Source organism: Xyrauchen texanus, chromosome 48, assembly GCF_025860055.1.
Source record: "Xyrauchen texanus isolate HMW12.3.18 chromosome 48, RBS_HiC_50CHRs, whole genome shotgun sequence".
Taxonomy (NCBI): domain Eukaryota; kingdom Metazoa; phylum Chordata; class Actinopteri; order Cypriniformes; family Catostomidae; genus Xyrauchen; species Xyrauchen texanus.
In genome coordinates, this window is record NC_068323.1 from 4,880,159 (window position 1) to 4,895,277 (window position 15,119).

Below are 15,119 nucleotides of genomic sequence, written 5' to 3' on the forward strand. Positions count from 1 at the left end.
GTAAAGTTTCTGATTATACTCTGCCAGTTAAGAATGAAGGAGCACAAAATTTAGTACAGCTAAATATTTGTCCCTCCCATAATTCTGAGATTGCGAGGTTGGGTCAATAACAGTTTGAAGCTGGGCCATATGTTCTTCAGTCAAAGGGCATTCAACTGGAGGAACTACAATTCCTCTGGATGGCTGGTCTGGACTGGCTGTGTCCCAGTCAGAGTCTTCATCTTGCACATTCTGTGAAAAATTCATAATATTTCATGGACATTGTTTTATTGGTGCAATACATTAGGTGAAAGTGTTATAAATGAAATTGCACAGAAAAGTTAATTTATAAATTATGGGAAATACCTCAGATTCTGGAGGAGTGACAGGGTTTTGAAAGAGCCCAATTTCCCACATTTGGTTGGGGCTCAGATTCCCCTCTGTTCGGAGAGGATGGCTATTCCAACCACAAGTGAAGGATTCAAGGTTGGCCTTGAGGCGAGGCAGGAACACAAAATGACAACAAAACAGGTGCAGGCTGTTGGTTGGATCAAGTAACCCTTCCTCCTCAAGAGTGTGTAAGACATCATAGAAGATGTTTGTAACTGCCATCCATATGTCACGCCAAAGGCGTTCAATGCTGAGAAATGCAGGCAGAACAATGTCATAATTTGATTAACACAGCGCCTTTTTGCATAAATGTTGAGTACAAACAGTCACCCTTAAAATTAGAATGCTCATAAATTTAGGTCTAGGTACTGTATGACTATTGAATTAATCTTGATGCTTACCGCTGGTTATGCACGCTTTTTCCTGACATGTAACTTCCCCTCCCACAGCCTCGCACGGAAAACATGCACCTAGCGATCTCCACATTTTCTACTCCTTGGTCTCCTCGAACTCTAAATGGATAATTAAAAAGGGCATTGCTGTTTTAGAAAACAGACCCAACAGTCTAATAAGCATAGTTAATGTCCATTTCATTTTGGTCATGTTTGTGAAGACAGAGAGCAGAGATGTATTGCACCTAATGCTTTAAAACTGTTTATAAAGAAGTATGGGGAAAAAATGGCATCCTCATGATGTTCCAAACATATATGACTTTATTCCTGACAAGCCTCGGTAACTACCTATTTTTCATAAAATCAAATCATATTTTGCAGTTTAAGAAAGCAAGTCAAACAGGTTTGGAACAAAGAATTTAAGGCAATTTACATTTTGTGATTAACTTTTCCTTTAATGAAACATACAAAAGATGGACAAACAATGCTTATCCATTTAAATAAAATTTTTGGACAAATAAAAATTGTCTTACCTTAATGGAAACCCATGTTTCTCCACTGACTGAAGGAAAAAACCAAGGGCAGTTGCTGCTTTGTTATCTGTAGCAGCTCCAAGGTACATGATCTGAGGGAAATTATCTAATGTTACATTTATGTATCCCATCAGTAATTTATGTATTTTTCAAGGCAAACAAAACATAGTGAAGAGAAGAATTAGAAAAATACCTTTCTGGAGTAGCCATCAATGGCACCGAAAATCACAAGGCCATACCTGATAAAAGATAACATTAGTTATTAACAGTTTACAAATATATGTAACTAGAGAGAAAAGCACAAACATACTTCACTTGTTAAAGCTAAAAGATACAAAAAAAAAAATGAAAATTTAAATGGCTTGATGTACGGTATACTTCACACTATGACATACCTTATAAGCTTGTGGTTTGTGTCTATATGAACAACATGAAGAGGGCCCCGCACAGAATAAGTCCTTCTGACTATACACCTCAACTGTGTCATTCTTGCAAGTATTCCAGCAGAGTCCACTCGATGCATGGAATCCCATACTCTCGTCCATGTCACACGGTGACCCAGTGCTTGCAACCTTCCTTTCATCATTCTATGCCCTAGGTGTGGACTTTCAGCCTTTACCGAACTGACTAAATTGTCAAGCTCCTCATCTGTGATCTTAGAGTAGGTGTCTTTTACAGAAATGCCATACTCATTGAGACGACGATTGATAGTCCTTGTTGAAACACCAAGGAGCTTGGCAATAAATGGAACAGACAGCTGCATATTCACTAGTTTCTGAAGATGCTCTCTGGAAATAATAAACTTTGGAGGTCCCTTTACTCCATATTGCACTACAAGGGTAGTTATGGGTGCACTGTTATTTTCAATATGCCTCTCCACTGTGTTTTTTAAGGTTAAGAGTTCATGAAAAAGTTCTTCTGGGACTGTAATTTGATTATACACAGAGGTGATGAAAAGAAGCTCGTGGTTGCATACAAACTGAAAGTAGTCTAAATCCAATGGTTGGCGACTCATTGCATACTGCAGTTTGGAGAGCAGTCTCTCCATTATCATCTTTCCCAGTTCAACACTGATGGCATCATTGTGCCCACTGCCCTACAAAATAACAGTTTCTTCAGTAAGTTGACATATACAGAAAGCAAAATAAGGTTTGTATGATATTTTGACAAGATATTATGGAAATTACAGCTTAATTTGTTATATTACTTTCTATATAGCTGCTATACAAATACAATTTTGACAGCGTATTTGTTCTTTGACATCAGAGGATCCTCTCACGATTGTCAATTATCTGTTAACACTAATAATTCCTTACAAATATATGGCCTACATTATCCAAAGCTGCTAGCTAACGTTAGCAAGTATGGCTAATAAATCCACCACTTTAACTGATCTCTAACTTCTTTATCTGAAGCAAACGCTGTTAAAACACATTTAATGCTAATTAAATAAAAGGAAACAATCAACTTTACATACCTGAGATCCACCTGCATGCCTCTGCTCAGCCATGATGTTTGAGAAGTGTCTCAAGCTAATGACGTAACTTCCAGGGAGGCATCACTGAGCCCGTTGTACACGCCCCGATCCCCTGACTCCACCCCCACGTCAAAACAGTGCCATAAAGTGAAACGCAAAGAAAAGTGAAGCGCAAAGGCAAAACGGTCTCATGAGCTCACACATGATGGAAATGCAGACTAAAAGGAGCATTGCAAAATAATTAGTATGCATTGCAAAGAAAAAGATGTGTGGCAAAATCATTGCTGCCTAAAAATCTGTTGCAGAGATAAAAAAAGGATAAAAGTTCTTTAGTTTATATTTTGCAATTCTTTATTTTTGTTTGCAAAACTTTATTTTTTTATCTCGATATTTTATTTTACTTTTGTGATACTTAATTTTTGTTTAAAAAAAATTATTTTTTTTGCTCAACACTTTTTTTCTTTTGCAAAACTTTATTTTCTTTTGCAATACTTAATATTTTTTGCAAATATATGTGGCATGGAATTGCTTCCATACATATCTGCAATATATTGAGGTCCTAGCCCATTGAGTGATTTATATACCAGTAATAATACTTTAAAATCAATCCTAAATGTAACTGGGAGCCAGTGTAAAGACCTGAGGACTGGTGTGATATGTTCATATTTTCTGGTTCTGCTCAGAATCCTGGCAGCAGCGTTCTGTATGAGCTGCAACTGTCTTATGGTCTTTTTGGGAAGGCCAGTGAGGAGTCCATTACAATAATCCACCCTGCTGGTGATGAAAGCATGCACAAGTTTCTCTAGGTCTTGACTGGAAACAAAGCATCTAATTCTTGCAATATTTTTCAGATGATAGTATGCTGATTTAGTTATTGCTTTGACATGACTACTGAAACTAAGGTCTGACTGTAGAGACACACCAAGATTCCTGACTTGATTTTTAGTTGTTTGACCCCTAGCGTCAAGGTATGCATTCACCTTGAGAACGTCATCTTTGTTTCCAAACACAATGACTTCAGTTTTGTCTGTTTAACTGAAGAAAGTTTTGGCACATCCAACTGTTTAATTCATCAATGCATTGGCACAGGGAGTCAATGGGGCCGTAATCGTTAGGTGATAGGGCTAAGTAGATCTGTGTGTCGTCTGCATAGCTGTGGTAAGCAATTTGGTTCTTTTTCATTATTTGGCTCATTGGGAGCATATACAGGCTGAACAGGAGTGGCGCAAGAATTGAGCCTTGAAGCGACTCCGCATGTCATGGACGTCACTCAGACTTATGGTCTCCTATACTCACATAATAACCTCTCCCTTCTAAGTATGACCTGAACCATTTTAGGACCATCCCAGAAAGCCCCACCCAGTTTTCCAGCCTGTCAAGAAGTATGTTGTGATCGACAGTGTCAAATGCAGCACTGAGGTCGAGTAGTACCAGTAATGATAATTTGCCTGTATCAGTATTTAAGCGAATATCGTTTATTATCTTTATGAGCGCTGTCTCTGTGCTGTGATGCGATCGGAAACCAGATTGAAAATTGTCAAAGTATCCATTTGAGTTCAAGAATTTGTTCAGCTGATTGAAGACAACTTTTTCAATGATCTTGCGTATGAAAGGAAGATTTGAGATCGGTCTATAGTTGCTTAATATGGTCTTATCCAGATTGCTCTTTTTCAAGAGGGGCTTGACAACTGCAGTTTTCAGGGAGTTTGGAAAACTCCCAGAGAGAAGTGAGGAGTTTATCACTTCTAGGAGATCTGCTTCTAAACAGTTGAACACACTTTTGAAAAAAGATGTGGGAAGTTCATCAAGGGCACAGGTTGATGTTTTAAGGTGCTGTACGGTTTCTTCCAAAATTTTGCCATCAATTTCTTTGAAATCAGACATAGTAACTACTTTCTCAGGTTGTGGTTTGATTTGTCTGACCCCAGCACAACTCAAGGATGTGCTGATCATCTTTCTGATATTATTGATTTTTCCAGAGAAGAAAGAAGCAAACTCACTGCACTTGCTGTCTGAGAGCATTTCACTGGGAATCTGGCTTGGGGGGTTTGTCAGTCTCTCTACAGTCGCAAAAAGAGTGCGTGTGTTGTTTAAGTTGCTGTTTATAATATTTGAGAAGAAAGTCTGTCTAGCTTTGCCTAGTTCCATATTAAAAGCATGGATGCTGTCTTTGTAGATGTTATAATGGACTACAAGTTTTGTCTTCCGCCACATGCGCTCTGCTTTTCTGCATTGTCTTTTCATATTTTGCACTGCTGTTGAGTTTCTCCAAGGTCCTTTTTGTCTTCCACTCTTCTTCCTGTCTTTCACAGGAGCAATATCATCAATTACACTTTTAACTTTTGAGTTAAAAGAATCAAGGAGAAAATCAACAGAGTCAGCAGATATACTTGGTGTTAAAGATATAGCCTTCATAAATAGTACACTAGTGTTCTCAGTTAAGCATCTCTTCTTGACAGACACAGATCTAGCTTCAATGGCAGGAGAGATCAATATATCAAAGAAAATACAGAAATGATCAGACAGTGCTACATCCTTAATAAAAATCGATGAAATGTTTAGACCCTTACTGATAAGTAAATCTAGAGTGTGTCTATGATTGTGTGTGGGTCCATGTACATGCTGAGTCAGATCAAAAGTTTTTAAAACAGTTTTGATTTATTTTGTCATATTGGTTTCTGCATTATCTATGTGAATGTTAAAGTCTCCAGCAATGGCAAAACAGTCAAACTCTGAGGTAATTGTTGATAACAGTTCTGTAAAGTCCTCAGCGAAGGCTGGAGAGTATTTTGGAGGCCTGTAAATAATGATAAGTAAAATGCGTGGAGCACCTTTTAACACACTACCCAGATATTCGAAAGACGGGTAATTCCCAAATGATGTTTGCTTACATTGATAGACATCTTTAAAGAGAGCAGCTAAACCCCCACCTCGTCTACCTTCTCTGCAGACACTCAAAAAAGTAAAGTTAGGAGGGGATGTTTCATTAAGGACTGTTGCACTACAGCTGTCTTCTAGCCAAGTTTCATTTAGAAACATAAAATCCAGGTTGTATGTGCTTATTAAGTCGTTGACTAGAAGTGATTTATTTTTAAGTGAGCGGATGTTTAAAAGTGCTAACTTAACAGTTTTTGTCCCCACAGCAATCTTAGTTTGGCGTGTAATAGGCACCAGATTAGATGGGTTTGCTGTATGGCTTTTGAAGGCCTTAGACTTTCTATGATGTAATCGAACAGCAATAGAGAAAGATACAGGCACACTGGGTTCCCGCTTGTTTTGTAAACATTTGAGAAAGTTACTGTTATCATAGCGGGGACCCGACACATATCACTGAGAGCTGGTATCAGTTGTTTTTGGTTCACCTCGAGCAGGTGGAGGAGGGTGTGAGCCCTGGCGTTGTGGCAGAGGTCGAAGAGCTCTCACAGGAGGAGGGGGAGGGCGAGCTGGGCCCGCAGGTGTTTGAGGTGCCTGAAGTTTTTTGCTTGATATCTGGGGGCTTGCAGCAAAAGAGTGGGATAGTTTGGTTCCAGCATACACCAGTTCTTCCATTTTCTCTGAGAAGCACAGATGTGGAGATGCTGGAGAGAGGGATAACGTGTCTGGTGAGAGGGGCTGTTGCTCTGGTGTTATCGGAGGCTGTAATATGCTGTCCTGGTTACCCTGGGTGTTTTCCAGAAAGTCGTCCTTGGGTGCTGAATCTTGGAGCAGTTCTAATATGTCACAGTCTGTCTGTGGTGAGCTTTGTGGGCAGGGCTCAGATGAGATTGTGTCCATGAGCAGAAATTGTTGTGGCTGAGTGGTGTTATCATTGCCCTTGTGTGATTTGTCAACTGCATGTCCATTCAGGTGCTGAAGTGAAGTCCTGTGGTCATTCACACTGTGTCCAGGTGTGTGTGTGCCATTCAGATTGAGTGGATTGGCACACACTGCAGAAGGATGATTGAGGGAGAAGTAGATATTTTCCTTTAGCACTCTTGAACCAAGTTTGTTTGGGTGGTGGCCATCCTGTCGAAACAGTTGCCTCTGACTCCAGGAAAGATTGAAGTTGTCAATGAAGTTAACTCCTTTTATATTGCAGGTTTTTTGCAGCCATGTATTAAGCCCAAGCAACCGTGAAAACCTGTTTGTTCCTCTTGCTAGAAGTGGTCCACTGATGAATGTTTGAACTTTCAGTCTTTTAAGTGTTTCAAAAAGTTCATTGAAATCCTTCTTAAGGAGTTCTGACTGCTCTTTATGAATATCATTCTTCCCCACATGAATGATGAGTCGATTTGCAGTCTTATGTTTCATCAGAATGTTCTGAAGTTCCCTTTTTACATCCGAGGTTGTTGCTTGTGGAAGGCAGCATGTAGTTGTATCCCTGCTGCTAATGTTTCTGATTATGGAGTCACCCACTATCAAGAGTCCTGGGCCCGGCTGCGCTCTGAGCTGAATGCCGCTGTCTGCTCGACCTTGAGCGCCAGTTCACATCAGTGTTAGGTACTGGCTGATTCAGTCTGTGTTCGATCACATTCATCACGTTTGGGGATTCCTCATTCATTAATACTTCAAATCTGTTCTCAAGATGTATAGGTGGTGGTAGGAAACCAGTGTTTGCAATCCTTGTCAGAGCCGTATCTGGGGTGGAGGATGCTACTGCGGCAATATGAGATGCTCATGACAATCTGATGTCTCGAGTGCCTTTTGGTCTCGCTCCCTGTTTGTGCCATCGATTTGTAAGTCTATCGGCTTGTTTCTCTACACTCAGTATGGCCTGTCGAGGAGCACTAGATTCATGGGACTCACCAGCTGTATGCTGAGGGCGTCCATGACGAAGCTCTGTTGTGTGTTCCGTCTGGTTTGGTGGTCCTGTAAATAACTTTGTTTCAAGAACTGCAATCCTTTGTAAACGTCTGTGGCAGTTAGTGCAGCAAGTAGATTCCAGAAGAGGCATTTTCTCTTATCCTTTTGAATGTAGGCAGTTGTGTTTTCCCTTCCCTGGAATGAAAACTTTCAGTGGGAGGCTGGTCGGATAAAAGAATTCAGCTTTTTTTTGTAGTAGTCCAAGCTTTTGAGCACTGTGCTGATTTGTTTAAGTTAAAATTAGTTCAAATTAGTTGATAAAAGGAGATAAAATATGAAAATATAAAAGCGATAGAGCAAAGCGCGGAGCAGTAAGCGTCCGAACAGAAGCTGAGCAGGAAGGAATATCCTTTAATATAAGGAATATCCTTATATTATATACAAGCGAATTAAGATCCACCATCAACTGCATGTAAAATAATCTACAAATTGAGATGGTTTCAATCACAATCTGTCCAGGCACCACCAAATTCACCCCAAGATGTGTGAAAATATCTTATTAACTCCAGTAACTGCGACACACAAGGGTGTTTTAGGGATGAAACTCAGAAAATGTCTTGAGATAAACCCTGAGCGATGTCTTAAGGTGATAACTGCGGTATAAGTGCAATAATTCACTCCAACACATTAAATTATTGAAAAATAAAGCCCCTCGTGTATGCATAATGTTTGTCAGTCCGTCATCAATTATTCCTTAATTATAAACTGCAGCATTTTAACATTATTAACTACTTTAAAAATACAACAGTCAAATGAATAAAGATTGCACATGATCTTTCTTGACTTCATGACTGAAAAACAATATTTGTCCATTCTGTGCTTATAAAATGATTGTTCATATTATTTTCATCACACCCTCTGAACTTTGAACTAAAACCCCAAATGAAGAAGAAATAAAAGAGTCAATATAATGAGAAACTGTGTTACTGGATTTGAACTGATCAATCGAATCTCCACCAGAACGAAAACTGTTTTAAAACTGTAAAGACACTTTAGTTTTAAACATCTGCTGTTCTGTTTTGTAATGGATATTGTGATAATCATGTGTTTTTAAAAGAGATTATATTTATATGTGAATTAATATACAGGTAAAGTGAAGATTATTTAATCATATTATCACTCAACCAGCTCAAGATGGCGCCTTTGTTTGGCATGGCCGCTGCTGCGTCTCATCTATGTCTTCTTATTTGTTTGTGTATGTCTTTTTTATGGTCACTTTAACCCTGCCATTTTATCACTGTGTCACCGCTGTTCTGACATACGATCGTGATACCCTAATGATCATTGGAGTATATATGGAAGGACTCAGTAACAGCTGGGAGAGTTACAGTCAAACTTTTCCACCCCCACTGGTATGCACACCCAGCCTATTTGATTGCCGTTTTTTACTTCGGGGCCGTGGAAATCCAAAGAAGAGACGAAGGAAAAGGGGTTGCAGAGCTGGCGTTCGGGTCGCGATGAGGCTGTCTTCGGCGATAGAGGTGCCAGGGCTTCTCTGCGGGCGGCGGCCGCGGTGGCTGCTGCCGGTTTTTCCTCGGGATATAGGTTCCTGGGGCGCTCTGTCGCAGGGTAGCCTACGGCTCGTCCTACCCGCTGGATGTGATCCCCTTTGGTCACCGTGGGGCGGAGATGGACTTGCAGTTGGGAAACTGCAGTTTGTGTCTGACCTGCCTGACCAGCGATTGGACCCACGACACCGCTGGAAATCACGTGACTGTACTAGGTGTTTGCGACCGCTACAACCTGCTACTAAGGAGACTGGTCTGCCATCATCGCTCCGTTTAGCGCTGCTAAATGCTCGTTCCATCACAAACAAGGCGTGTGTCATCAACGATCTTATCTTCATGGAAAAGATGGATTTTATGTTCCTCACAGAAACATGGCAAAAGGATAAGGAGGCCGTACACTTAAATGAGCTCTGCTCTGCAGGTTGCTCAGTGATTGGGACACCTCGAACAGGTCGCCGTGGTGGTGGCCTTGCTGTTGTGTATCGAGACTATCTTTTATGCAGAGGAATCCACTGTGAAACATTTTCCTCGTTTGAATCACAGACGATTAAGGTCGGTGCTGTAAACATATTTCACTGTGTGTTACTTTACCGTCCTCCTGGCCCTGCAGGTATCTTCCTTACTGATTTTACTGATTTTTTAACCTCGATAATTAAGCTGGAGGAAGTTCTAATAATTGGAGATTTTAATCTTCACATTGATGATATGTCGTGTAATGCTGCTTCGGATCTCCTATCTATCACTGACTCTTTTAACTTTACGCAACATGTCTCAGGTCCTACTCACTTAAAGGGGCACACCTTGGACCTTGTTTTCTCATTAGGTCTTGAGATAGTAAATGTGAGTGTGGAGGATGTCCATGTGAGTGATCATAGTTGTGTTTTCTTTAGCTTAAAGCTACCACGGGACCCCCGCCTCTGAGAATTAAGGCTCAGAGGAGAGTTTTTAACCAGGATGTTGCTGGGAGGTTTTCTACTATGTTTGATCCATGCCAGCTAAGATGTTGTAGTGATGTAAATGTGTATGTGGAATCTTTTAACAGCCAATGTTCCAAAATTCTAGATGAAGTGGCCCCTATGAAATCAAACATTGTGTCTGTTAAAAGCCCTGCCCATGGATTAATTCATCTATTCAGAGCCTTAGAAGTAAACGTCGGAAAATAGAACGTTTATGGAAAACAACTAAACTTGAAGTTTACAGGCTCTATCTTAGGGAATTAACCACTTCTCTAAATGAATGTCTGACGAATGCTAGAACCAACTACTTCTCTCAGCTAATATCTTCTAACAAGAAAAACCCTAAATTTTTATTTGACACTATTAATTCTATTGTTTCTCCATCTGTTTCTCCAATTGCGGTGCTCTCTTTGTCAAATAGCAATGTATTTCTTAACTTCTTTGTTGAGAAAATTAAGGATATCAGAGTTACTATTTTACCCCCGCCTGTACACAAGGCCTGTACTTCGGGTCTTTCCTATCCGTGTTTCTCTTTTAAAATTGTGTCACTATTCGATGTCTCTACTCTATTAGATAAACTGAAGCCATCTTATGGCCAGAGTGATGTTCTTCCAACTATGCTGTTTAAGCAGGTTTTTGATAGTATTGGCCCCTGCGTTGTAGAAATGATCAATACTTCACTTTTAACTGGGGTGGTTCCTGACTTTTTTAAACATGCTATTGTTGAACCTGTTCTTAAAAAGCCCAGTTTGGACCTATTGCAACCCTCGAATTACAGGCCGATATCTAAACTTCCTTTTATGGCTAAGATTTTAGAGAAAGTGGTAGCAGAGCAGCTTACTACCTTCTTAGAGAATAATGATATTTTTGATAAATATCAGTCAGGATTTCATAAAAAACATTCTACTGAAACTGCACTGGTGAAAGTTTCAAGCTGATATTTTGATGTCTGCTGATTCTGGGAAGCATACAGTGTTAGTTTTGCTGGATCTTACATCTGCCTTTGACACCATTGACCACAATATTATGCTTAATAGACTACAGGCACTATTAGGGATATCTGGATCAGCTCTGAAATGGTTTTCATCTTACCTTACTGGTAGAAGTTTTAGTGTTTATATAAATCAGAACATGTCAGACACTGCAGGTTTATTGAGTGGTGTTCCGCAGGGTTCTGTCCTGGGACCGATTCTTTTCCTTCTATATATGCTTCCTTTAGGACAGATTATAAGCCAGTTTCAAGATGTCTCTTATCACCTGTATGCAGATGACATTCAGTTATATTGCTCCTTTAAGCCCACTGAGTTATTTAAATTATCATCTTTAATGAACTGTCTGAGTAGGATTAAGCAGTGGCTAAATGACAACTTTTTAATGTTGAATTCAGCTAAGACTGAAACTTTAATCATTGCCCCTGAGCAGAGCATCCCTCAGATAAAGAAACACATTTGTGACTTAGGTTCGTCTGTTCAGCCCAGTCTCAGGAGTTTGGGAGTTGTTTTTGATACGGCCATGTCTCTGGAGAAACATTCAAAACATCTTATTAAAAACTGTTTCTTTCAGTTAAGGAACATTTCGAAGATAAGAGCCTTAGTGTCAAAAGCCGAGCTAGAGATGATCATTCATGCTTTTATCTCGTCTCGCTTGGACTATTGTAACAGTCTTTTTATCTGCCTTAATAAGAAGGATCTTGGTCTTCAGACTGTCCAAAATTCTGCTGCTAGGCTTTTAACCCACACGAGTAAAAGGGCACATATTACTCCAGTTTTAGCTTCACTCCATTGGTTACCAGTGCTATTCAGAATGCACTTTAAAATTCTGGTCCTAACTTTTAGAGCCCTACAAGGACAGGCACCCTCATACATCTCTGACCTGATACAGCTGCGTACATCCTCACGTAGTCTGAGATCAACAGGTCAGAGACTATTAGTTGCCCCCTTTGCACATTTTAAAACTAGGGGGGACCGTTCATTCCAAGTTGTTGCACCCAGGTTGTGGAACGCTTTGCCTCCTTCAATACGCTGCTTGGATTGTGTGGAAAAATTTAAAAGTCAGCTAAAAACTTTGCTTTTTAAAGAGGCTTTTGATTAGTTTGGAGGATGGTTGACGCTCGGTCTATTGTGTATGTGTTTGAGTGTTGCTTATTTTACTTATATTTTATTTTATTTTGTTTTGTGATTGAGATGTACTTATGAGAGCTGCTTATGCTTTCTTTTGTTGTGAAGCACTTTGTGATCTTCATCTGAGAAAAGTGCTATACAAATAAATTTTACTTACTTACTTACTTACTCATATTTGCTTTTAAACACTCATTAAACAACTCACCAGTTTGGACAGTAACAGTGAATGTTTTTTCATCATTGATGTTGTTGATGATGGTCCGTTGTAGATAATCTCCAGAGTCTGTAATTCTGATGTTCATGATGGTGAGAGATCCAGTCTGATTGTTCAACTTCAGTCTGTCTCTGAATCTCTCATTATAACCACCTGGACACTTCACATCTGTACAGAACTCACTGAGATCTCCATAGATTTGAGCTACACGGATGCCATTCAAATACCATTTAATAAAATTAGATTTGTCATTCTGTAATCCAGTAACAGAAGTGTGTAAAGTCAGAGAATCTCCCTCCATCACTGACACAGACGTCTTCATTTCATCATCACCAAACACACCTGGAGACACAAATGAACAGTCACTCTTCAAGATGCACAACAGGAAAACACTGTGAAAATGAATATTTTACAGGTCATATTGTCAAGATGACACAAACACAACAAGAACATTCACTCATGACACAAACTAACATCTTTCTCAAGTATGTCTTGTACACATCCATACACACAACACAATCCACATCACATTCACACTGTATATCCCTCCTCATGCACTCAACACAATCCACATCACATTCACACTGTATATCCCTCCTCATGCACACAACACAATCCACATCACATTCACACTGTATATCCCTCCTCATGCACACAACACAATCCACATCACATTCACACTGTATATCCCTCCTCATGCACGCAACACAATCCACATCACATTCACACTGTATATCCCTCCTCATGCACGCAACACAATCCACATCACATTCACACTGTATATCCCTCCTCATGCACGCAACACAATCCACATTACATTCACACTGTATATCCCTCCTCATACACACAACACAATCCACATTACATTCACACTGTATATCCCTCCTCATACACACAACACAATCCACATTACATTCACACTGTATATCCCTCCTCATACACACAACACAATCCACATTACATTCACACTGTATATCCCTCCTCATACACACAACACAATCCACATCACATTCACACTGTATATCCCTCCTCATGCACACAACACAATCCACATCACATTCACACTGTATATCCCTCCTCACAATCCACACACAACACAATCCACATCACATTGTGTTGCACACAATCCACATCACATTCACACTGTATATCCCTCCTCATGTACACAACACAATCCACATCACATTCACACTGTATATCCCTCCTCATGCACACAACACAATCCACATTACATTCACACTGTATATCCCTCCTCATGCACACAACACAATCCACATCACATTCACACTGTATATCCCTCCTCATGCACACAACACAATCCACATCACATTCACACTGTATATCCCTCCTCATGCACACAACACAATCCACATTACATTCACACTGTATATCCCTCCTCATGAACACAACACAATCCACATGACATTCACACTGTATATCCCTCCTCATACACACAACACAACACAATCCACATCACATTCACACTGTATATCCCTCCTCATGCACACAACACAATCCACATTACATTCACACTGTATATCCCTCCTCATACACACAACCCACATCACATTCACACTGTATATCCCTCCTCATACACTCAATACAATCCACATCACATTCACACTGTATATCCCTCCTCATACACTCAACACAATCCACATCACATTCAGACTGTATATCCCTCCTCATGCACACAACACAATCCACATCACATTCACACTGTATATCCCTCCTCATACACACAACACAATCCACATCACATTCACACTGTATATCCCTCCTCATGCACGCAACACAATCCACATCACATTCACACTGTATATCCCTCCTCATGCACACAACACAATCCACATCACATTCACACTGTATATCCCCTCCTCATGCACACAACACAATCCACATCACATTCACACTGTATATCCCTCCTCATGAACACAACACAATCCACATCACATTCACACTGTATATCCCTCCTCATGCACGCAACACAATCCACATCACATTGTGTTGCACACAATCCACATCACATTGTGTTGCACACAACACAATCCACATCACATTCACACTGTATATCCCTCCTCATGTACACAACACAATCCACATCACATTCACACTGTATATCCCCTCCTCATGCACACAACACAATCCACATCACATTCACACTGTATATCCCTCCTCATGCACACAACACAATCCACATTACATTCACACTGTATATCCCTCCTCACGCACACAATCCACATCACATTCACACTGTATATCCCTCCTCATGCACACAACACAATCCACATTACATTCACACTGTATATCCCTCCTCATGAACACAACACAATCCACATGACATTCACACTGTATATCCCTCCTCATACACACAACACAACACAATCCACATCACATTCACACTGTATATCCCTCCTCATGCACACAACACAATCCACATTACATTCACACTGTATATCCCTCCTCATACACACAATCCACATCACATTCACACTGTATATCCCTCCTCATGCACACAACACAATCCACATTACATTCACACTGTATATCCCTCCTCATACACACAACCCACATCACATTCACACTGTATATCCCCTCCTCATACACTCAACACAATCCACATCACATTCACACTGTATATCCCCTCCTCATACACTCAACACAATCCACATCACATTCACACTGTATATCCCCTCCTCATACACTCA

General features: G+C 40.2%; 1 protein-coding gene across 1 annotated transcript; it reads right to left on the bottom strand.

Annotated features, from left to right (window-relative positions):
* Positions 1–13: 13 nt before the first annotated feature.
* LOC127639389 (uncharacterized) lies at positions 14–2,808 on the bottom strand. Its single transcript, XM_052121372.1, has 7 exons — positions 2,772–2,808; positions 1,690–2,390; positions 1,488–1,533; positions 1,295–1,386; positions 771–881; positions 346–619; positions 14–231 (listed from the first exon to the last, which is right to left on the bottom strand). Exons 1-7 carry the CDS (start codon positions 2,802–2,804, stop codon positions 28–30), a joined length of 1,461 nt encoding a protein of 486 aa, XP_051977332.1. The 5' UTR covers positions 2,805–2,808; the 3' UTR covers positions 14–27.
* Positions 2,809–15,119: the final 12,311 nt, after the last annotated feature.

Excerpts from the sequence above, each read along its gene's own strand:
- LOC127639389 (XM_052121372.1), bottom strand. The coding sequence starts at position 2,804 with ATGGCTGAGCAGAGGCATGCAGGTGGATCTCAG. Across the intron at positions 1,387-1,487 it reads TTGATGGCTACTCCAGAAAG|ATCATGTACCTTGGAGCTGC; the intron begins GTATTTTTCTAA and ends AATTTCCCTCAG. Across the intron at positions 882-1,294 it reads AAACATGGGTTTCCATTAAG|AGTTCGAGGAGACCAAGGAG; the intron begins GTAAGACAATTT and ends TTATCCATTTAG.